The sequence below is a fragment of the Leucoraja erinacea genome, chromosome 9 (assembly GCF_028641065.1).
Source record: "Leucoraja erinacea ecotype New England chromosome 9, Leri_hhj_1, whole genome shotgun sequence".
Lineage (NCBI taxonomy): Eukaryota > Metazoa > Chordata > Chondrichthyes > Rajiformes > Rajidae > Leucoraja > Leucoraja erinaceus.
Genome location: NC_073385.1, coordinates 28287030 through 28310863, shown reverse-complemented (window position 1 = coordinate 28310863; position 23834 = coordinate 28287030). Strand labels below are relative to the sequence as shown.

At 43.5% G+C, this 23834-nt stretch overlaps 1 protein-coding gene across 1 annotated transcript in view; it reads right to left on the bottom strand.

Annotated features, from left to right (window-relative positions):
• gpr137c (G protein-coupled receptor 137c) overlaps positions 1 to 23834 on the bottom strand; it is a 35110-nt gene that overhangs the window by 9471 nt on the left and 1805 nt on the right. Inside the window, 6 exon segments of the mRNA XM_055640419.1 lie at positions 1242 to 1366; positions 4135 to 4260; positions 5625 to 5774; positions 9205 to 9364; positions 9366 to 9434; positions 9842 to 9891. Coding sequence (XP_055496394.1) covers positions 1242 to 1366; positions 4135 to 4260; positions 5625 to 5774; positions 9205 to 9364; positions 9366 to 9434; positions 9842 to 9891 — 680 coding nt within the window.

The window sequence follows — 23834 nt, the reverse complement described above, 5'->3', positions numbered from 1 at the left end:
ACTATTACTGAGTCATTGCACTGTACAGCATGGAAACAGGCTTTATGGCCTACCTTGTCCATGCTGCCTAAGGTGGCATACCTTGTCCCATTTGCCTCCAAACCTTTCCTATCCATTTATATCTATCCAAATGTCTTTTAAAAGTCATTGTATTCGCTTCTAAAGCTTCTACCGGCAACTCATTCCAGATACAGACTGTGCCCGAGGTTCCTCTTAAACCCCTCTCCTCTCAAACCAAGCCTATACCCTTTGGATTTAGAATCACACACCCTGGGAAAAAGACTGCGAGTGTTCCGTTTCTCAGTGCCCCTCATGATCTTGTACATCTCAATAAGGTCATGCCTCAGTGCTCCAAATTAAAAAGTCACAGCCCATCCAAACTCCAACTCAAATTCGCAAGCCTTGGCAACAGTCTAGCAAATCTCTTCTACACCCTTTCCAATGTAATGACATCCTTCCTGTAACTCCTTGGGTATTTGCTTGAAGATGCTGCCTTAAGGATAATACATTAAACTTAAGGTCAGTATTTAATTATGAGTCAGTAACAGGAAGCAAGAAGCAGGTTTAATGTTAAACCTAATCAGTCACAAGAATTCTAATCGAACATTGTAGATACTGCCCTGACATTCAGAGGATAGGATTTAATTAGGTCCGAAGAAGGGTTTCGACCCGAAACGTCACCTATTCCTTCTCTCTATAGATGTTGCCTCGCACGTTGAGTTACTCTAGCATTTTATGTCTACATTTAATTATACTACTACTCATGTCTGAAGCAAATTTGGCAATTGATTAAAAAAGTTCATTGCAAATTTTGATCAAACAATCCTTAAAGAATAACCTGTTCAAACCAGCTTACGGTTTTGTTCTTCATCAATGTCTTCTGCTGAAGGGGATATGGTTTTTGCATATCGCCGCAAGCTGGTTCTATCAATCTGTAGCTGGACTTATTCACCACTTGGCCGAACCAAGCAAATCCGCAAACCTGGAGTGAGGATACTATAGGAAAGCAATGGCAATCTCTGGCCATATGAACCCCAACCAAAGTGATAAATTGTTTCCATATTAAGTTTCCTTAAGATTGATTATTTCAATAAAGTAATAGATTGTCGCAATAACATGCTTTCAAGCTATCGCAGTCACTAGTCTCTCATCAGCAATGCTCCTCAAAAGGTTACAATGACCACACTGTCAGATCAAATGCTATACGATTTGGAGATTTCAATCTCCTAAATCTCACCCACCTTCCTCGATCTCCTCTGGAGCCACCACTCCTACTTAAATCATCGTCACTGTCATACCGCCTGGGATTATCGAAAAAATATGCTCTGGAACTGAAACTGTGACTGTTGATCATTCCACCTGACCCCTATAAAAGAGGCACACAACAGGTTCAAGAGAATAGACTGAACACAAGTCAATTCCATACATGATCTGCACAAACATACCAAATGCTAAAAGTGCAGGCCGTACAATGTATGCTTATACTGTAGTTAGCATCAGATTAAATTTAGTTTCATAGAGTCATACGGCGTGGAAACAGGCCCTTCGGCCCAACTTGCCCGCACCATCCAACATGCCCATCTACCCTAGCCCACCTGCAAGAATCTGGCCCATATCCCTCTAAACCCATCCTATCCACGTACTTGTCTAAATGTTTCTTTAACGTTGCAATAGTACCTGCCTCAATTATCTCCTCTGCCAGAGCGTTCCATACACCCACCACCCTTTCTATAGGAAATTTACCCCTCTGCTTCCTATTAAATCTATTCCCCTCCCCCTCACCATAAAGCTATGTCCTTTGGTTCCCGATTCCCCCTACTATGGGCAAAGGACTGTGTGTCTACCCGATCTATTCCTCTCATGATTTTGTACACCACTATAAGATTACCCCTCAGCCTCCTGGGAGCCAATATCCTAGCCTGCTCAACCTGCCCCTATAGCTCCCAACTTTTATACTCAATACTCCGACTGATGAAGGCCAATGTGCCAAAAGCCATTTTGACCATCCAATCTACCTGTGGTACCACTTTAAATGAACTATGTACCTGCACTCCTAGACCTCTGCTCTACAACACTCTCCAGAGCCCTACCATACACTGCCCATGTTAGTCTTCCCAAAATGAATATTTTGAACTACATTTGTTCTCGTATAGAAGTGAGCCCCCCCCCCCCCAATTAAAACAAACCAAACTTTAATAGCATGCAGTTTCAATGATTACTTTGTAAAACTACTATCTTCTTCCCTACAGCACTCCCTTCTCTCTCTCATGTGCAATTACCTCATTTGTGGATGGTGTACCATCAGCCAGAGGGCAGTGGACCACACTATCATAATCAAAATGGGAAAGTGGTCTAAACATGACCTTACTGAGTTACATCAGAACAAGGAATAGTACAGTAACATACTGCTCAGGTTTTAACATAATCTAATAGAGCATGATCAAATGAAAAGAAACACAAATCGCAGTGAAAACTCTGCATTATTAATTTATTGTATTGTTGATAAATATATATATCAGTGTGTTATTTGTGTTAATGGGCCTGGGAAGTTGCAGCAAGTTAGGATTTCATTGTACCGTTGCTGGTATATGTATGACAATTAAGCACTCTTGACAAACAAAAGGAGGCACAGTAGCACAGCTGCTCAAGCTGCAGCCTCAAAGCACCAGAGACCCAAGTTTGATCCGGACCATGTGTGTTGTCTGCGTGCTCGCCCAGTGACGGTGAGGCTCTCATCTGGGCATTCCGGTTGCCTTCCATATCCTAAAGACGTGAGATATTTGTAAGTCAATAGGCCTCTGTAAAATTGTCCCGCGTGTGTAGGGAGAGGATGCAATGGTGGGATAACATAGTACTACTGTGCATGGGCGATCGATGGTCAGTGTGGATTCAGTGGGCTGAAGGGCCTGTTTCCACATTGTATTTCTGAATTAAATTAAACTTAAAACAACCAAAACAACAAAAAAGGAAAGGAATGAGATACGGGGATGAGCATTAATTAAACTTGATAAGGGATTTCAAAGTTGAGAGCGGAAATCTGGAATGGAGAAGGTAAAGGAGAATTCAAGCTCACTGATGGGTTCTGGAGACAAAAGTACAATGTATAACATGCAAATGGTGGATTTGTTGAATTAACAGTTTGTATCTTTTTGTTTTACGGTAGAACAAAATACTGGCTGGGTAAAGGAAACAAGAAAGAGCCAAGGCTATTGAGAGGGGTGGGGGAGATAGCAAGAACAGAGTAAATGTAATCGGTGGCAAAAACATTGACAAAGGCAAAACCAAATCCTTCGTCATCAGTACCCGTGTCCATTCAAGATAAGACTATCAGAATTTTAACTTTCCTTAGTTTTCTGCAATTAGGGATTGCATCATTGGACTGGAATATTTCACACAAGGGCAAAGCCAGATAATGACATGACTATCAATTGGTATCAATCAACTGTACAGAAACTACTGGGATTGCTCAGAAGTGTGGCAGAGTACAGACAAGACAAATGAACATAAATCAGTGTGGATTAGTAATGGGCTCACCCTCCAAATGAATTAGCTGGACTGAATATCACTGGAAGATAGGGGAGTATTTGTGGATGTTGTTTACACAGATTTCCACAAGGCATTTGCCACTGCCCAACACAAGATTTTATTAAGAGCAAGCACAGAGCATTAGATACTATGATCAAAATCCCCCTTGAGGCAAGAAGGGGAATGGGGTGGGAGGTTCCCTGAATTGCAGAATGAAAGGTTCCTTAGAAATCTGCACTAGGAATTTTTTTTTTTTGTAATGTACCACCCAGTAATCAATGTCCTTCCTTTGTGCAAGTTAGATAATGCAGTAAACTGTGCGGGTGGAATCACTTAAAAGTCAGAGTTAGAGAATCAGAGCTGTATAGCATGGAAACAGGCCCTTCAGCCCACCCAACTGTATGCAAAACAGCCCTGACCTGATTGAATAACAGAAAGCTCTTGAGGAGCGAACTCAACTCCCTTTTCTATCTAGATCTGTTCTTAATAATCCACGAAGGGAAAACACCAATGTTAGGTTTACACATGAAAATAATAGTGCCCGAGGCAGTCGCAGGTCAATGGAAAAACATTCTCACAAGAGGATCAGTCAAAACAAGAAATTCATACCAGATTTTGATTTGGTCTCTGCACTCTGAAAAAAAACACCACCAAACTTGTCGGTAAGAGCTCCCAAAGGAAAAGAATGATTCCAAATGCCACATATGCTTGGTCACTGACTTTTTCAACATCCGCCTGTGAAGTAGACATTAATGCAGTTTAGTGCAATTGGAAATGATTCACTTGCAAAGTCCATGAGCAAATCCTAAAAAGACAATTAAAACAAAATCAATTGACATTTTAATTCTCACTAGTTCTGCAAAAGGGTAAAGCAACATATAATTCCATTCCAGGATTGAAGAGTTGTAAATTGTGAAGCTAGAGGAAGGAATGTAGGTGGAAGGAGATGTAGGGGAACTAGGTGCAAGTCCAGTTGGGGCACAGGGGAAAAGGGGTGGGAGAGGGGTTGTAGGTAGCTAAATTCACTGTTCATACTATTTGGTTGCACACCATCTGAGCAGAAAACGAGCTGCTGCTCCTCCAGTTCATGTCATTGGTTTGCAAGGGCCTCACTACAATTTTAGGCAACTACCACAAGTCCTAGTGTCCCTTCTCCCCCCCCCCCGTCCCCCTCCATCCACATGCATTCCTCTGGCTTCACAACTCAACATTTATTTTGTCTTACACCTTCCGTCTTTTCATCTGGCCTTTGTCCAACCATCTGCCTGTCAAAAAAAACTCCCTCACCTGTGCCCACCTGTCCTGCCCTTCCTCTTTTGATGCAGCTCTATAGGACTTTGGTTCGGCTACATTTGGAGTATTACATGTAGTTCTGGTCTCTCGATTACAGAAAAAATGTGGACGCTTTGGAGAGGGTGTAAAGGACGTTTACCAGAATGCTGCCTGGATTAGAGAGATTTAGCTATAGGGAGAGGTTGGATAGACATTATTTTCTCTGAAACAGAGGGCTAGGTGCGGCTTGATAGTACATAAAATTATGAGAGGCATTTATTGGATGGACAGTCAGAACCTCTTCCTTCCCTAACCCCCTCCCCCCCCCACCCCCGGGTTGAAATGTCCAACACTAGAGGGCATAGCTTTAAGGTGAGAGGGGGAAAATGTAATGGATATCTATGGGACAAGTGTAAAAAAAAATATATACTATATAGAGAGGGATGGGGGCCTGGAATGCATTGCCAGGGATGGTGGTGATGGCAGATACAATAGTGGCATTTAAGAGGCTTTCAGATTGGCACATGAAGATCGGCAAATAGAGGGATATGGATCATATGCGGGCAAATGAGATCAGTTCAGCTCAGCATCATGTTCTGCACGCAATTGTGAAGGGCTGAAGGGCCCATTCCTGTGGTGTAATGTCCCATTTCCTATGTAATCAGTCTGAAGAAAGGGCCCCGACTCAAAGCATCACCTATCCATGTTCTCCAGAATGCCTGATCGGCTGAGTTACTTCAACACTTTGTGTCTTTTAATAAATAAGCATACAGCTATACCTCGTTCAAGTTTTCATTTTAAGCAAAACATTACTTCAAGATGTTTACCTGATCAGAGACATTGTACCAGCCATAGTTGAATGAACTGGGTCTATTCTCCGGGGCCATGAAAACTACAACCAAGTTATAGGAAGCTCTGGAGATGTAAAGCAGGATCACAGCAGCACCCACAATCATGGCCTGACAAACCGATGTTCCCTGAAGGAGATAAATAGATTTATTAATCGGGGATTAAGAGATATTTCCCAAAAGTTCAACCACTACAGATTTTAGGTCATTGAAGGGCTAGAAAGAGATTGGGATTCTGATAAAAAACAAAATGTTGAACTAGTCAGCTGGTCAGGCAGCAACTGTAGAGCGAGAGGAAGTTAATGAGAGGGGCAACACATTAGCGCAGATGGTAGAGCTGCTGCTTCAGTGTCAGAGACCCAGTTCACCAGGCGGCACCACCAGCAGTGGCTGCCTAGCCAACAGTCTGTCTGTCCTTTCTTTGTTATTTTTAGTATGTGTTAAAAAGTAGGATTTAGTGTTCCTTGGTTTGTATTATGTGGGGGAAACTTTTTTCCCCCAATCCATTACCTCGACGGAGATGTGATTTTTTTCCGTAACGTATCTCCGTCCACACTGCGGCCTAACATTGTGGAGTTGGCGGCCTTGTCTGGAGACTGATTGGCGCTCCAAGCCGTGGGAGTCTGCGGGACTTTAACATCACGGAGCTTACGATCCCTTTGCCGGGGATCAAAGCTCCAACCGTGGGGCCTGCGAACTTTAACATCGTGAAGCCTGCAGTCTCTGGTAAGAAGAGGCCAACTTGGGAGCTCCATGCCGCGGGGAGAGTTTCAACCGCCATGACACGGGAGTTTCGATCACCCCGACGGGGACTTCCATCATCGACTGCGAGGGGTTTGATCGTCCCGACTGCAGATGGCTTGACTGCCCCAACGCGGGAGAACAAAGAGGAAGAGGATCGAATTGTATTGCCTTTCATCACAGTGAGGAATGTGGAATCCTCTGTGGTGGACGGTTATGTTAACTTTTATGTGGTTGGGTGTTTTGTTGCTTTTCACTTAGTATGGCTGTAGGGTAACTCAAATTTGGACTCAAATCTTAATTGGTACATGTGACAATAAACTGACCTTTAAACCTTGAATCCTGACCTCAGTATGGAGTTTGTATGTTCTCCCTGTGACTACATGGGTTTCCTCTGGGTGTTCTGGTTTCTTCCTACATCCCAAAAGAGGTGCCATTTGTTAATTGTCGTTAATTGTCCAAATTGTCCCTAGCGTGTAGGGAGTGGCTGGGAAAATGGGATAACTTGAACTTGATGATCAGTGTGGACTTGGTGGGCTGAAGGACCTATCTCCATGCTGTCTGTAAACCAAACTGAGCATTTTAGATCAATGATTTTGCACTAGAACTAGAAAACGGGAGAGAAGATTGGATAGCTGACCTTCCATCAGCAACTGGGCAGCTTTGATAACGTGGGAAAACGTGGTTATTCTAAAACTATTGAATCTCGCGAGCAGGTTAAGATGACCTTATATTAGAAATGCAAGAGGCCAAGGAAAGAAGGGCCAGGGGCGATTAGGATGGAGAAGTATTATTACTGTAGATACACACAAAAAAACTGGAGTAACTCAGCGGGACAACAGGCAGCATCTCTGGAAGGAAGGGATGACGTTTCGGGTCGAGAACCTAAATGCCCATCAAGTTTATACTTTGATATCTGTCAATTCACTGGGACTTCCCATGTAATGTGCTAGATTTAATATATGGAATGTAGTTATCGCTTACAACAGTGGAACCAAACGCAGATGTACCACTGCTATTCAGAGCATCTTTGTTCAAGCTGCAACACCAACTCGTGAACTTCAAGTGACCTGTCACTTTAATCCCTCAACCCACTCTGACCTCGGGTCTTTGGCCTCCTACGCAGTTCCACTCAAGCCAATGCAAGCTCAAGGAACATTATCATCTTCAGCATGCTACAGCTGTCAGGAATCAACACTGTATCAAATAATTTAATGTACCTATTCATTCTGGTCCATATCACCACTGGCCAGGTCTACTGCATGGTCATCAACATTATTTCAGTTCTCACTCCACAGATGCTGCTGGGCCTGCTGGATATTTTGCGTATTTTCATTTTCTTAAACTTTTTTCAGATACACAGCAAATAGAGTTCTGTAGCTCAGTCGCAGCTTTAAATCATTTATGCAATCTTCGTTTATTTTATATGCCCACCACCTGTAGACAATTTATTTGCAACTAACAAGCCTGTCCCATCTCTCGGAGGTACACAAAAATGCTGGAGAAACTCAGCGGGTGCATCAGCATCTATGGAGCGAAGGAAATAAGCAATGTTTCGGGCCAAAACCCTTCTTCAGACTCCTCTCATCTGCTGTATGAGCTACAGCATTTGTAAGATGGTCTCCCTTGGTATTCATCCCACTGCTGACATTCCATTAGTTCTCTCCACCACCACTGTCTGCAACGTAAAACAGGCTCCTTTACCAATATTACCAAGTTCAGTATGAAGGACATTGATCTGAATGTTCATTCTCTCTCCACAGATGCTGCCAGCCTGTTGGTTATTGCCAACGTTAACGGTGTCCTTATTGCAACTTTCGGGTATTGATTAATAGTCTAGCAATCAGAGCACAATTCTTGGGAATTAAACAGTGGAATTTGATACTGAACATTGTTGTACATTTTCTTTAAATAACCAAGAAAACTTAAAATCTTTATTAACCAGGATACCAAATAATATTGTTTACTCAGTGGGTCAGGCAGCATGACTCTGATGAAGGGTCCCGAACTGAAAAACACCTGTCCATTCCTTCCTCAGATGTTTTGCCCAATACCTTTAACCTATTGCCCGAACCAAGAATCTTTCAATGTGATAGTCAGAATTATTTGCAGGAATACCACCGACAATTCAGATATTGAAGCAGTATTCTGTTGAATCAACTGGAATAAAGTAAATTGGGTTAAAAAATGTCCTGACCCAAAAAGGCACCTATCCATGTTCTACGGAGATGCTGCATGACCCACTGTTACTCCAGCACTTTATGGCTTTAAAAAAAACAAAAAACATTTGCAGTCCCTTGTGTCTTCAAAATGTGTGCTGCTATATCAATCCCAAGAGTAATCTGATCACCGCTAAAATGGTACATTTCAAATCAACGCTGGAAAGGTGCAATGTAGACACACGGTGCTTTGCTCAAGATTCCAGCTTCTGCAAAGTGCCAGAGGAACTCAATGGATCAGGCAGCATCCATGGAGTGAATGGAAAGATTACATTTCGGGTCAGGTCCGTTTCTCAGACCGATTCAGTCTGACTCCATCAGTCTGAAGAAGGGTCCCAACCCAAAACATCATCTGTTCATTCCCTCCATGGAATGAATGCTGGCCTACCCGCTTAGTTTCCCCAGCGCTTTGGGCTTTGCTAAAGAGCTACAAGAGGAAAAACATGTAAAGCAATCTGAATGAACATCTGAACAGTTTCTTATTTAAAATAATATTTAAGCAATTAAAGTTTAAACTAGGATACAAACAATTAGATGCTGATTTTAAGTAAAATGTTTAAGTGCATTTCAGTTTGAAGAGGAAATAATATAACTTTTACCTTTGATTCAAGGTAAACGTTTGCAGATGACATTTTTGCAATCTTGAAGATGCACACTGCTAACGAAATGGCACAAAGCACAAAAAGGCTGTCATTGATAAGCACTCGAGCAAAACACAGTCCATTTCAGCTGGTTTTCTGGCACATTTCCTTGGACGATCACGGCACACGTGAAGTTCACCACCAGAAATAGAACACTAACGAACAAGAACCCGAGTCTTAATGGAATCCTGGAATCATTAAGAAATATTAGTTAGAGAATGCTCATTGTACTCACATCAATAGTTTGAGTTAGCTTTAGTAAATATAATTTGCATTAGGGACATGTTGCTATGTGCAGATTCGATTTCATTAATCAAATTTAGAAAACAAGGTCACAAGGGTGTGTCGTGAATAAAGCTTTCTTTTAATAACCATCCAGTTGGAAATCTTTATTGAGAATAGAGTATAGACTGCCCTGTTATATTACAAAATAAAAACCTGCCAAGCATCCCTTTAGGTTATACTCAGCTACTTGCAACTATATGTTTGAGTATTTAAGCCATTCATGAAGTGACACAAAGATATCAACTTGCATAGAAAAATAAATGCTCCTTCCAAATGTTCTCAAACCTTACTGCAACTATTTGTTACTTACTTGTATTTATTAAGTTCAGGAGAATATTTGGCTTTTGCTTTGAAAATAACCTGCAACACAAAAAAAAGCACTTGATGATAATGGAAGAAACACAAACAGGAGGTGCATTAAATAGCATAGAAACATATAATCATTCACACAAAAGCAGATGATGCTCCAGATCATCTACAGGTGCACAACCTTTTATCCGAAAGCCTTGGGACCAGATACTTTTCGTAATTCGGAATTTGTCGGCCTTCGGAATGGAAATTTTTTAGCTTAGATTTTAATGGCTGGCTCAGTGGTAGAGTGCTCGGCTCATATCCGTAAGGTCGCGAGTTTGCGCCTTGATCCCGGTAGTTCCTCGGTCGCGAGTTTGAGTCTTCAATGTCGTTTTTTCTTGCAGAATAAATGTCTGTATGAAATGCAGTGTGTTGAATGAATTCCTGAATTTGTAAATGTGCCCGCAGCATTGAATCACCTCTCGCACTCATGTCACCCTAGCGGGGCTACATGCCCTTAGGCGGCCTAAGGCGACATTTTCACACTCTTATATCAGTGTGCAGCAGAGGCGACGTGCGTTTGGTGCCAAACGTGAGCTTTGGTGAGCTTTGGTGTGCAGACGACAACCTGGAAAAAATGTCCGGTTTCTTCCAGGTAGCCGATATACCCTCCCGGGCAATATACCCTCTTTTATGAAGGGGATTTAGTTCCCCTTTCTTCCAGGACCGACCGGAGGTTCCACTGTCACCTCTGCGGGCCGCCCTCGGTGAACGTCCTGCCCATACGGGGAGCGTATTCCTCTGGAGTTGGAGCGGGGCTGGGCTGGAGTTGCTGATCTGGGATCTCCGTGCTTGCAGTGGGCCTGGGGGTCGGTGTCCCGATGAGGGGGCACAGCTCGGGCTGTGGGCGAACTGCCACTTGTCGCCGTAGCGGCCCATCGGGGAGCGGCTTCTGGTGGTCCTGACATCTCCGGCCAGTTTGCAGTTTTCCTCTGGAGTTGGAACAGGGCTGGGCTGCTGCTGGCTGTGGGTCTCTGGGATCTCCGTGCTTGCATTGGGCCTGGGGGTCAGTGTCCCATTGGTCTTGACGTCTCCGGTGACTGGCATTGTATGCTGGCATCGCCGACGTGAAGACAGTGCAAAGCCCCCGCGCCGGTACAATGGGCGGGGAGCTGGAGAGGGGAGGGAAGGGGTCACACACATGGCCGGGAAGCAGAGGGGTGTAGGTGGGGTGAAACTGAAGGGAGCGACAATCTGCTGAGCCCTGCCCGCTGAGTTAAAAAGTTCCCACGCAAGACTCACGATACACTGTGTATCGTGAGTCTACCGTGGGAACTTTTTAACTCAGCGGGCAGGCAGCAGCATATTGTCAATTATTAACCCTCCCGCGCAATATACCCTCACCTTCTCTTTTATGAATGGGGATTTAGTTCACCTTTCTTCGAGGACCGACCGGAGGTTCCGCTGTCACATCTGCGGGCCGCCCTCGGTGAACGTTTTCAAGGACCTTTCTTCAAGGACCGAAAAAATGTCCGCTATTCGGAGGTTTTTGTTATTTGGATCTTCTGATAAAAGGTTGTGCACCTGTACTAAGGCTATTCATTGGGAGGGTGACTTTAAAAGAGATTTGGAAGGCTGGCCAAAACCTTGGGGTGCAGATGGACATGCTTTGAATTGTATTGAAACAGCATGAAAATGGGCCCTTTGACACACTGAGTCCACACCCATCATTGATTACCCATTTACACAAGTTCTATGTTATCCCATTTTCTCATCCACTCCCTACACATTAGGGCAGGGGCAGTTTTACTGAGCCCAATTAACCTATAAACCCCACGTCTTTAGGATATAGGAGGAAACCAGAGCACTTGACAGAAGCCCATGCAGTCTAAGGGAGAACATGCGCACTCCACACAGACAGCACCCAAGGTTTGGATCAAACCTGGGTCTCCAGCACTGGGGCAGCAGCTCTACCAGCTACTGTGCCGCCCAATGGCTTTTTGGAGAGGGTGGCAAAAATAAGGTCACAGTGAAGTTTACTTCAATGTTGAGAACTGGGAAAGAAGATGTGCGTTGGGGGAGCAGACCCAACGGGTCTGCACTTAGTCTAGTGTATACTAAAACTCTGATCTTGTACACATGTATGTGTGTGTGTATATGTGGCTGTCTTTACATCTTCGCAAAAACACTAGGTGGTAATGATTACATTTTTACATATTCCGATTAACATTTTTCCCCTCAAGGCCGAGACCACTTCACTGAACATTTTATGCTTTATTTTTCGACTTATTACTGATTAAAGTTTAAAAAAATCAACAGACTGAATTTAAAATGACCAGCTTCAACTGATGATGTCACAATGGCTCGACTAGCAGGGATCAGCTTCACTGAAGATTTCATCCAATTTTACCGTTATTCACAATTAAGACTCTAAACATGCCACCTTTCACAAGATATTTACTGTGAAAAACATTCCTGTCAGCTTCCAACACACTCTGATACAATGTTGTGACACAGGAACACTCTGAACTTTTCACCTCACAGGAGGGGGGAGGGCAAATTGCTATTGCAACATGCAGGGCAAGTGCAATTGGAATTTTTTTTAAAGCCCACTGCTGAGGGAGGCAGGGGAGTGCTGGAATCTTATGTTCGGGAACGGATTGATTTGGAGGACCATGCCTCCCATGGGGGCTACGGGTAAAAAAACGGCGTGTTGGGAGAGCAGACCCAATGGGTCTGCACCTGGTCTGGTGTATTACTAAAACTCATCTTGTTTGTTTGTCCGTATATATGCGCGCGTGTGTGTGTGTGTGTGTGTGTAAGTTCTGGAAACACTGCCAAAACGGTACATGATAGCACTACAATTTTGGCACACCTTACTCGCCATTGTCCTGCAATGTGCAGTACCAAGTTTTGTTCAGATTGATGTTATATTTTACAAGTTATTGACATTTTAAACTTAACAGAAAACACTTTTCAAACCACTTTTCCACATGCCCTGCCTGTCAGCTGCATTCGACAACACAATGACATCACAATGGGACCCCAAGTTTTGTTATTTTTCTTTTTAAATAGCCATGTTTTTTTTCCGCGTGTACTTGTCTGGCCTCATAACGGGGACCTAACCGCTCCACGGGTATTTAAAACTTAAAATAACTTAAAACAGCGCCCCCATCCGCGCATACGCAGTTGGGGGAGAGTTCCCCGGCGCCTCACAATGGTGATCTCTGGCGTCACAACGCAAACTCCTCAGCCACGCCTGCGCAATTGGGCCCTTTCCAGATTTTGAGATCGCCATTCTTTTTTCCCTTTCGCCTGTACTTGCCTGTCCTCACAATGGGGACACAACGGCTTCACGGGTAAGTTTCCTTCTATTTTACAAACGCCTCCACAGGTCCTCATTTTAATTTATTAACTTTAACTTAATTTCTGCCGACAACGGCACAACTTCGAACGTGGCAGCCGCGAATGCGCAGTATGGTGGAATATTGCATTAGGGGAGCGGGCCCAATGGGTCCGCATTTGGTCTAGTAAATATATAATAATCAATGTTACAATAATTTAATTAGCTAATTAAATAAGCATGGATCGATATTGATGTTAAATAGCACATGATAGTTTAAAAGCTCCAAATTCTGCGACTAACTAATTCAGACAAATGAGCAACATCAGGAGATAAAATCTTTGTGATTCTGCGTAGTCAGCTTCCGAATTGAAGAAATTAACAGTACAGGTGCACAACCTTTTATCCGAAAGCCTTGGGACCAGACACTTGTCGGATTTCAGACATTTTCGGATTTCCTAATGGAAGATTTTTAGCGTAGATTAGGTAGGTAGCGCGGGCGGCTTGAAAAGTCTCGAGCAGCTGCCTCCTCCCCGGAGACCGGGGAATCATTGTAATTCATTGCATAAATGTTAAGTCAGTTAGTTTGGAGGGATTTTATGTGGTGGTGGGGTGTGAAGGGGGAAACTTTAATTCTTAGTCCCCTACCTGGTCGGCGGCTCCCAACATCGCGGAGCTGGGGGCTCTGTCCGGCCGCGGGCGGCGCCGGTTGGAGCTCCGACCCCGGCAACTCTACCCCTGACTGCGAGGCGCTCCAAATCCAGCGTCGCCCGCGGCCGGACGCCCGCAGCCCCAGCTCCGCGAATGTCGGGAGTCGGCGGCCACAGCGCTCTGGAGCTTACTGCACGGTGACCTGGTAAGGCATTGCCCGCTCCCCGCTGGTATCCCAGCACTGCGACGCCGCCGACTCCCAACATTCTCGGAGCTGGGGCTGCGGGCGTCCGGCCGCGGGCGGCGGTGGATTTGGAGCGCCTCGCAGCCAGGGGTAGAGTTGCCAGCTACAACCGGCGCCGCCCGCGGCCGGACGCCCGCAGCCCCAGCTGGCGGCCACAGCGCTGCGGAGCTTACTGCACGGCGACCCGGTAAGGCATTGACCACACCCCGCCTCTCCGACCAGGTAGGGGACTAAGAATTAAAGTTTACCCCTTCTGAAAGTCAGCATGATTTCTGTTTAAGTGTCTCCCCGGTCTCCGGGGAGGAGGCAGCCACTACAGTAGTACAGACCTGGGTTGACCGTGGGTCGTTTCGGGTCAAGTTTGGCGCCAAACGCGAGCTTTGGTGTGCAGACGACATCCTGGGGAAAAATGGCCGGTTTTCGGAGTTTTTCGGAACACCGGATAAAAGGTTGTGCACCTGTACAACAATTCCTGCAGGTCTGAGAATCCAATGTTTCTATTGGTGTCAATGATTTATTCAAAGGCATCAACAAATACCAAAAAAACCCTCATAAGTGATGAACAAACAACAGATCAGCCTTCAGGCCCCCTTTACTGTCTTCTCCATAATCACCAAATAACATTCCAAAAAAAATATTTTTTAAATTTCCACCTCCAGTTCAAATTCCATTTGGAATATTTTGGAGGACCAAGAAAACAAAACACATTTACAGGATTGAGGACAATCCAATCCGTGAACTCAAAGAATCAAAACTACAAACATAATTTATGAATTAATATTTAAAGCTAAAACCACTCAATGGCACAAATTGCTTCCTTAATCAGCTCATCAGCAATTTGCAACGTATTTAAAACATTGATTGATATGGTTCATTATGGTTGTGTACCAAGATACAGTGAAATGTTTTGTTTACATACTATCCAGTCAAATCAAATCAAATCATAAAACAGGCCAAAAAACATGCTAGAGTAACTTAGCCAGTCAGGCAGCATCTCTGGGCAACATGGATAGGCGATGTTTTGGATTGAGATGTTTCTAATAATACATGAGTGTAATCAATCTATACACAAGTACACCAGATAGGAAAAAGAGGAAAATGAGAAAAATACCATAGTGCAGAATATAGTGTTGCAGTTTATAGTTACAAAGAAAAAGTCCAAGTCCACAATGAGGTCAGTTGGAAGATTGGGACTAGACCCTAGCGACTTGGAATTCTGTTCAGTAGTTTGATAACAGGAAGAAGCTTTCCTCCACCTGGTGGTACGTGCTAACAAGCGTTTGTATCTTCTGCCCAGTGGGAGAGGAGAGAAGCAGGAATGATGGGGGTGATTTAGATTTAAAATCTGTTCAAATGCACTGACGTTTCTGCATAGTTGTACAACAAAATAGTTTAATAATTCCTTATGTTATGTATGCAGTACAAATGCTTGCCTTTTCTCTCCAACTCTGATCAGCTCCATCCTCACGTCTTGGCATGCATTTCTCCTGAAGGACGATAACATTTTGCATCCGTTTTTCAAAATACGGACAAAATTAATTGTTGACCCGAATAGCTGAAACTCATAGCATTTACCTGCTACAGTGAGAATGTTTTAGTTTAAAGATACAGCAGGGAACAGGTCCTTCAGCCCACGCAAATCATTGATCACCAGTTCACACTAGTTCTATGTTATCTCACTGTTGCATCCACTCCTGACACACCAAGGGCATTTTACAGAGAATAATTAACCTATAAACCTAAAACTATTTGGGATGTGGGAGGAACAACTGGAGGCTACCTACATGGTCACAGGAAAATCATGCAAACTCTACATAAACAGCAGCAGAGTTCAAGACCGAACCTGGGACACTAGTACTGCGAGGCAGCAGCTCTACCAGCAGTACCACCCAATGTATTAAACAGTTTGCTCAATGTAAACGTTTGGCCCAATGTACATGGGTTTGGTGGGAGAGGGATGGCAAATAAATGATGATTCTGTTAGAGTACATCTAGAAACATAGAAAAAAGGTGCAAGAGGAGGTCATTCAGCCCTTCGAGCCAGCACCGACAGATCTAGATCTCAAGACAACATACAGTGGAGAAGGGGCAGAAACTGCTTTCAACTTCAAATTGACAGAGGGCAGAGGGCAATGCAACATTTCATTTTGCTAAGCCAGATTTCACAAGCAAGAACGATTGCAATTTAGACACTAGAGCGAAACGTCTAGCCAGAAAACTATTTCCTTCACTGCAGCCAGTCTACTTATAGGAGCCATCCTTGGCTTAATTATCCTTGAATGGTTACCCTTAGGAGGTTAATGAAACAATGCTTTGCATTATGCACCAAGTCTACAATGAATTTGGCAATGTCTTAATCAGTTACACAAGTTACAGTTAATGATAAACAATATTTACTTTGAAACCATTTAGAAATGCAACTCACGAGAGCCAATAACCAGTGGCACTTTGATTTGAACAATTTTAAAGACCAGTGACTTGTAGTTTTCATGCAGCTTTCAAATCAGAATACAAATTAGTTTTCCCCCCTATTTATTCCAACCATCCACATTTGATACGGACATTCAATGTTTAGATAAGCAATCTCTCCACAGCCGTGGAGATCATATCAACAGGATTTCTTCTGAAGGTTGGCTTTGTGGCCATTTCAATCACAAGCGTCTCGTGTCTACAAAATAAAATTCTATCTGAACTAAATGAGTTGGAAAGGTTATGGATTTTTAATTAACTGAGAATAGAGGCCATGGAATGCCTCTGAATAGTTGCAGTTGATTTTCAAGAAATGTCTGTCCAAATGAGATTTGGGGAAATTACTTTTTTTTTTTTTTTTTTTTTTTTTTTAAAAAAAAAAATTCTCAGCACAAGCTTAAGAAAAATGATAACAAAATTGACCAAAGTAAGTTATTTTATCCTAACCATTTTCCAGGGAAAATATTTTTATTTTCCACTTGTTCTCCCACCCTTCAGAAATATACTAATTGATAAGGGTGCAAGTGTAGAAATATTTAATCAAAAACACACACTTTTACAGAAACAAATCGTTCAGCAATTAGCAATATAGAGTTTAAAACTCTTCATTTTGTAGACTTGGAGGAAAGGTTTTCTGGTTCTGAGAGAAAAATCAGAAAAAACAATGTGAACAGGATAAATAAGCCTGTGTAGGAAGGAACTACAGATGCTGGTTTACACCGAAGATAGACACAAAATGCTGGAGTAACTCAATAGCTGAGCGAGACCGAGTCTGAAGAAGGGTCTCAATATATAATGTCACCCATTCCTTCTCTCCAAAGATGCAGCCCATCCCACTAAGTCATCCCAGCATTTTGTGTTCATCTTCAGGATAAATATGCCTATTCAGTTAATTAAGGTCATAGGTGATAGGAGCAGAATTGGACCATTTGGCACATCAAATCTTTTTCACCATTCAATCGTGGCTGATCTATCTCCCTCCTAACCCCATTCTCCTGGCTTTCCCCATAACCCCTGGCACCCGTATTAGTCAGGAATCTATCTCTGCCTTAAAAATATCCATTGGCTTGGCCTCCACAGCCTTTTGTGGCAGCATTCCACAGGTTCACCACCCTCTGACTAAAAAAGTTCTTCCTATCTCCTTCCTAAAGGAATGCCCTTTAATTCTGAGGCTATGACCTTTAGTCCTAGATTCTCCCACTAGTGGAAACATCCTCTCCACATCCACTCTATCCACACCTTCCACTATTCATCAAGTTCACAGTTCCGTCAAATGCTCCGTCATCAGAGCTGATGGCACTACAACTACCAATAGGAAAGCTAAGCTATATGATATAGTGAAATCAAAATCCATTGAAAGTAACTTTTCTACTTTAAATATTTTGATATTAGTAATCTTCCAGGGTATTATATATTTTAAATTGCATCCGTTTTAATATGTGATGGAATGTTTATAGCTAAACTTTAGAGCAGCACGTTTCCTGGTTATTTTCAATGCAAGGTTTACAACTTATCGTATTATATTGTATCCTTTTTGAAGCTGTAAGCAAAAAGTCATATATGGGTTTTGCTTCCCCCACCCCAGATCAGAGGTATTTGAAACAATTTGATATAATTTCAATAGTTTTCAAATATTTAATTTCAAATAGTTAATCTTTTAATAGTTTTAGAGGCTTACAAGTCAAACGTGAATTTAGTCCATCACCCCGTAAGGATTCAAGATTCAAACTATTGCTTTAATAATATACTTGAAGCCACCATTAGCACCTTAGCAAGAGGTCCTCGACTTTCTCATTGACTGAACCACAATCGTACAAATTGGCAAATTTCCTCCTCGATAATCATCAGCACAGGAGCACCTCAGGGCTTTGGCCCTGGTTTGCTCACTCTGTACCCATGGCTGTGTAGCCAAGCTCAGCTCCAACGTCATCTTTAAATTCACCAATGATATCGCAACAATGATACTGCCATTGTTGGACTAATTACAGGTAATGATGAGTCACAGGGTGGAGATTGACATTCTGTTTAAATGGTGCCAGAACAACAACATTGACCTGCCTGGGGCCCAGTACATTGATGCAATCACAAAGAAAGCTCATCAATCCCTCTACTTTATTGGAAGATTGAGGAGATTTGGTCTGTTGCCAAATATGCTATTGGATTTCTACACGTACAAAAGAGAATATTCTGGTTGGTCACATCATGACCTGGTTTGGCAACTCGATTGCCCAGAAATGAAGGAAGCTGTAGAGTGGTTGACATTACCCAGTCCATGTGTTTAAGAAGGAACTGCAGATGCTGGACAATCGAAGGCAGACAAAAATGCTGGAAAACTCAGCGGGTGAGGCAGCATCTATAGAACGAAGGAAATAGGCAACGTTTCGGGCCAAAACCCTTGTTCAGACTGATGTCAGGGTGGGGGGGGGGGGGGGGTCGGGAAGATGAAAGGAAGAGGAGGAGCCAGAGGGCTAGAGGGAGAGCGGAAAAGGGGAGGAGAAAGTAAGGACTACCTGAAATTAGAGGTCAATGTTCATACCGCTGGGGTACAAACTGCCCAAGTGAAATATGAGGTGCAATTGGAGGAGTAGCATCTCATATTTTGCTTGAGCAGTTTGTACCCTAGCGGCATGAATATTGACCTCTAATTTCAGGTAGTCCTTACAGTCTCCTCCCCTTCTCAGCTCTCTAGCCCTCTGGCTTCTCTTCTTCCTTTCTTCTTCCTGCCCCCCCCCACCCTCACAGCAGTCTGAAGAAGGGTTTCGGCCCGAAACTTTGCCAATTTCCTTCGCTCCATAGATGCTGCCTCACCCGCTGAGTTTCTCCAGCATTTTTGTCTACCATCACAGGTACTGATCTCCCCACTATCAAAAGGATCAACAGGTGGCTCTGCCTCTAAAAGACAGCCTATTTCAACAAAGATCCACACCACACAGCCCACACTCATAGAAACATAGAAAATAGGTGCAGGAGGAGGCTATTCGACCCTTCGAGCCAGCACTGCCATTCATTGTGATCATGGCTGATTGTCCCCATCAATAACCCATGCCTGCCTTCTCCCCATATCCCCCGACTCCACTAGCCCCTAGAGCTCTATCTAACTCTCTCTTAAATCCATCCAGTGACTTGGCATCCACTGCCCTCTGTGGCAGGGAATTCCATAAATTTACAACTCTCTGGGTGAAAAAGTTTTTTTCACCTCAGTCTTAAATGATCCCTTTATTCTAAGACTGTGGCCCCTGGTTCTGGACTCGCCCCACATTGGGAAAATGTTTCCTGCATCTAGCTTGTCCAGTCCTTTTTCCAGTCCGAAGGAATGCATTTCGTTGTCTCTGTACTGTACACTGACAATGACAATTAAAATTGAATCTGAATCTGAATCTTTTATAATTTTATAAGTTTCTATATGATACCCTCTCATCCTTCTAAACTTCAGTGAATACAAGCCTAGTCTTTTCAATCTTTCCTCATATGACAGTCCTGCCACCCTAGGGATCAATCTCGTGAATTTATGCTGCACTGCCTTAATCACAAGGATGTCCTTCCTCAAATTAGGAGACCAAAACTGTACACAATACTCCAGATGTGGTCTCACCAGAGCCCTATACAACTGCAGAAGAACCTCTTTACTCCTATACTGAAATCCTCTTGTTATGAAGGCCAACATTCCATTAGCTTTCTTCACTGCCTGCTGTACCTGTAAGCCAACTTTCAGTGACTGGTGTACAAGGACGCCCAGGTCTCTCTGCACCTCCCCCTTACCTAACTTAACCCCATTGAGATAATAATCTGCCCCCTTGTTTTTGCCGCAAAAGTGGATAACCTCACATTTATCTGTATTATACTGCCACGCACCTGCCCACTCACTGAACCTGTCCAGGTCACCCTGCAACCTCCTAACATCCTCTTCACAGTTCACACTGCCACCCAGCTTTGTGTCATCCGTTAACTTGCTAGTTTTGCACTTCCAAATATATATGGTATACAGTTGTGACCCAACACCAAGCCTTGCGGCACTCCACTCGCCACTGCCTGCCATTCTGAAAAGGACCAGTTCACTCCTACTCTTTGCTTCCGGTCTGCTAACCAATTTTCTATCCATGTCACCACCCTACCCCCAATACCATGTGCTCTAATTTTAGTCACCAGTCTCCCGTGCGGGACCTTATCAAAGGCTTTCTGAAAGTCTAGATAAACTATATCCACTGGCACCCCTTCATCCATTTTACTTGTCACATCCTCAAAAAATTCCAGAAGATAGTCAAGCATGATTTCCCTTTCATAAATCGATGTTGACTTGGACTAATCCTTTTACTGCTATCCAAATGCCCCATTATTACCCCTTTAATAATTGACTCCAGCATCTTTCCCAACACCGAAGTCAGGCTAACTGGTCTGCAATTCCCCGTTTTCTCTCTCGCTCCTTTCTTGAAAAGAGGGATAACATTAGCTATCCTCCAATCCACAGGAACTGATCTGGAATCTATTGAATATTGGAAAATGATCACCAATGCGTCCACTGTTTCTAGAGCCACCTCCCTGAGGACCCTGGGATGCAGACAATCAAGCCCAGGGGATTTATCATCCTTCAGTCCCATTAGCCTACCCAATACTATTTCTCACCTAATGAAAATTTCTTTCAGTTCCTCTACCCCCTTAGATCCTCTGTCCTCCAGTACATCTGGGAGATTGTTTGTGTGTTCCTTAGTGAAGACAGGTCCGAAGTACCTATTCAAATCTTCTGCCATTTCCTTGTTGCCCATAATAATTTCACCCGTGTCTGCCTTCAAGGGACCCACATTTGACTTTGCTACTCTTTTTCCCTTAACATATCTAAACTTTTACTGTCCTTCTTTATATTCCTAGCCAGCTTCCCTTCATACTTCATCTTTTCAGCCCGTATTGCCCGTTTTGTTTCCTTCTGTTGTCCTATGAAAGTTTTCCAATCCTCTGTCTTCCAGCTACTCTTCGCTGAGTTATACATCTTTTCTTTTAGTTTTATTCTATCCCTAACTTCTCTTGTCAGCCACGGTTGCCCTCTACTCCCCATAGAATCTCTCTTCCTTTTTGGAATGAAATGATCCTGCGCCTTCCAGATTATGCCCAGAAATTCCTGCCATTGCTGTTCCACTGTCATTCCTGCTAGGATCCCTTTCCAGTCTACCTTGGCCAGCCCCCCTCTCATGCCTTCATAGACCCCTTTGTTCAACTGCGTCACTGACACTTCTGATTTAACCTTCTCCTTCTCAAATTGCAGATTAAAACCAATCATATTATGATCACTACCTCCTTTACCTCGAGTTCTCTTATCATATCTGGTTCATTGGACTACACTATATCCAGAATTGACTTTTCTCTGGTCTGCTCCATTACAAGCTGCTCTAAGAACCCATCTCGGAGGCATTCTACAAATTCTCTTTCTTGGGGTCCTCAACCAACCTGATTTTCCCAGTCTACCTGCATATTGAAATCCCCCATCACCATTGTGGCATTAACTTTGTTACATGCCAGTTTTAACTCCTGCTGCAACTTACACCCTACATCCGGGCTACTATTTAGGGGTCTGTAGATAACACCAATTAGTGTCTTCTTGCCTTTACAATTCCTCAACCCAGTGACTCTACCTCGTCAGTCCCTATGTCTTCCCTCGCAAGGGACTGAATTCCATCCCTCACCAGCAGAGCTACTCCCCTCCTCTGCCCACCTGCCTGTCCTTTCTATAGGTTGTATAAACCTGAACATAAGTTCCCAAGCCCGATCCTCCTGCAGCCACGTCTCAGTAATCCTCACCATGTCATATCTACCAATCTCTAACTGAACCTCAAACTCATCTACTTTACTTCTTGTACTTCGTGCATTCATATACAACATTTTTAATTACTTACGCATCTCACCTTACACATCGATCCCTATTACACTTGACCATACTCTCCTATCCCTTTGTGAGCTTCATTTCCCGTTAATTCTGGGATCATTAACTATCCCTTCACTCTATCTCCCTTTAACTCCATCGTCGACTATCACATTTGACACCCCACCACCCTTATTCAGCTTAAAACCACCCGTGTAGCAGTGGCAAGCCTGCCTGCCAGAATGCTGGTCCCCCACCTGTTAAGATACAATCCGTCCCTTTTGTACAGTTCCCCCATACTCCAAAACAGATCCCAGTGGTCTAAGAATCTAAATCCCTGCCCCGTGCACCAGTTCCTCAGCCACACATTCAGGTCCCGTATCTCCATTCCTGCTCTCGCCAGTACGAGGAACTGGAAGAAAACCGTAGATAACCACCCTGGAGGTTCTGCTTTTCAGCATTTTTCCAAGCTCTCTAAAGTATCGTTGCAGAATATTCATCCCCTTCTTTCCGGCATCGTTTGTGCCGACATGCACTATCACGTCCGGCTGTTCACCTTCGCCCTTGAGGATTTTCTGCACTCTGTCCGCGACATCCTGGTGCCTGGCTCCAGGAAGGAAGCACACCATCCTCGAATCCCGTCTGTTCCTGCAGAAACCCCCGTCTGTACCACAATGGAGTCTCCAACTACAATGGCGTTGTCTGATGTTGGCCTCTTTGCTTTTGGCTCAACAGCCCTTTTTGCTTCGCAAGCCAGACCGCCGCTCAGTGTGATAACGTCTTCTGTCCCGACAGCTTCTAAGTGGGTGAACCTGTTCACAAGAGGTACATCACCTGGGGACGTTTGCATTCCATGTTTCCCTCCCTTCTCACCGTCACCCACCTTCTCTCTTCCAGTACCTTAGTCATCTCGTGACTACCACCAAGAAGGTGGTACAAGCCTGAAAATTGTGACCTCCAGGTTCAATAATAACTTCTTCCCAACAACCATCAGGCTCCTGAACACTTCACAACACTAACTTCAGCAATGGTATTCTTCTATGAACATTATTTTGGTTGCACTACAGACTTCAGACTGGTTATGTAATATTATTGATTAATCGTTTATTGTATGATTATATACATTTGTCTGTGTTATTGCTTTAATGGCCCTATAAAATTGCAGCAAGTAAGAAATTCATTGTTTCTTGTATCAAATTTCTGTGGTACAATCAAAATTACAAGTCATTATTCAGAAGGTAACAACTTCATATTTTTAAGCCCCAATATCTCTCAAGTACACACACTGATCTCGTGAAGCAGGAGGATGTGAAAAAGGTATTGTGCCTGCTCCAGCATGAATAGAGCTGATCAAGACCAATCTCAACTATCTTCCTCCCTCATCCCCACAACCTTTTATTCTACTATAGTCCAAAAATCTGTTAGCCTTGAAAGCATGCAATGACCCAATGATCTCT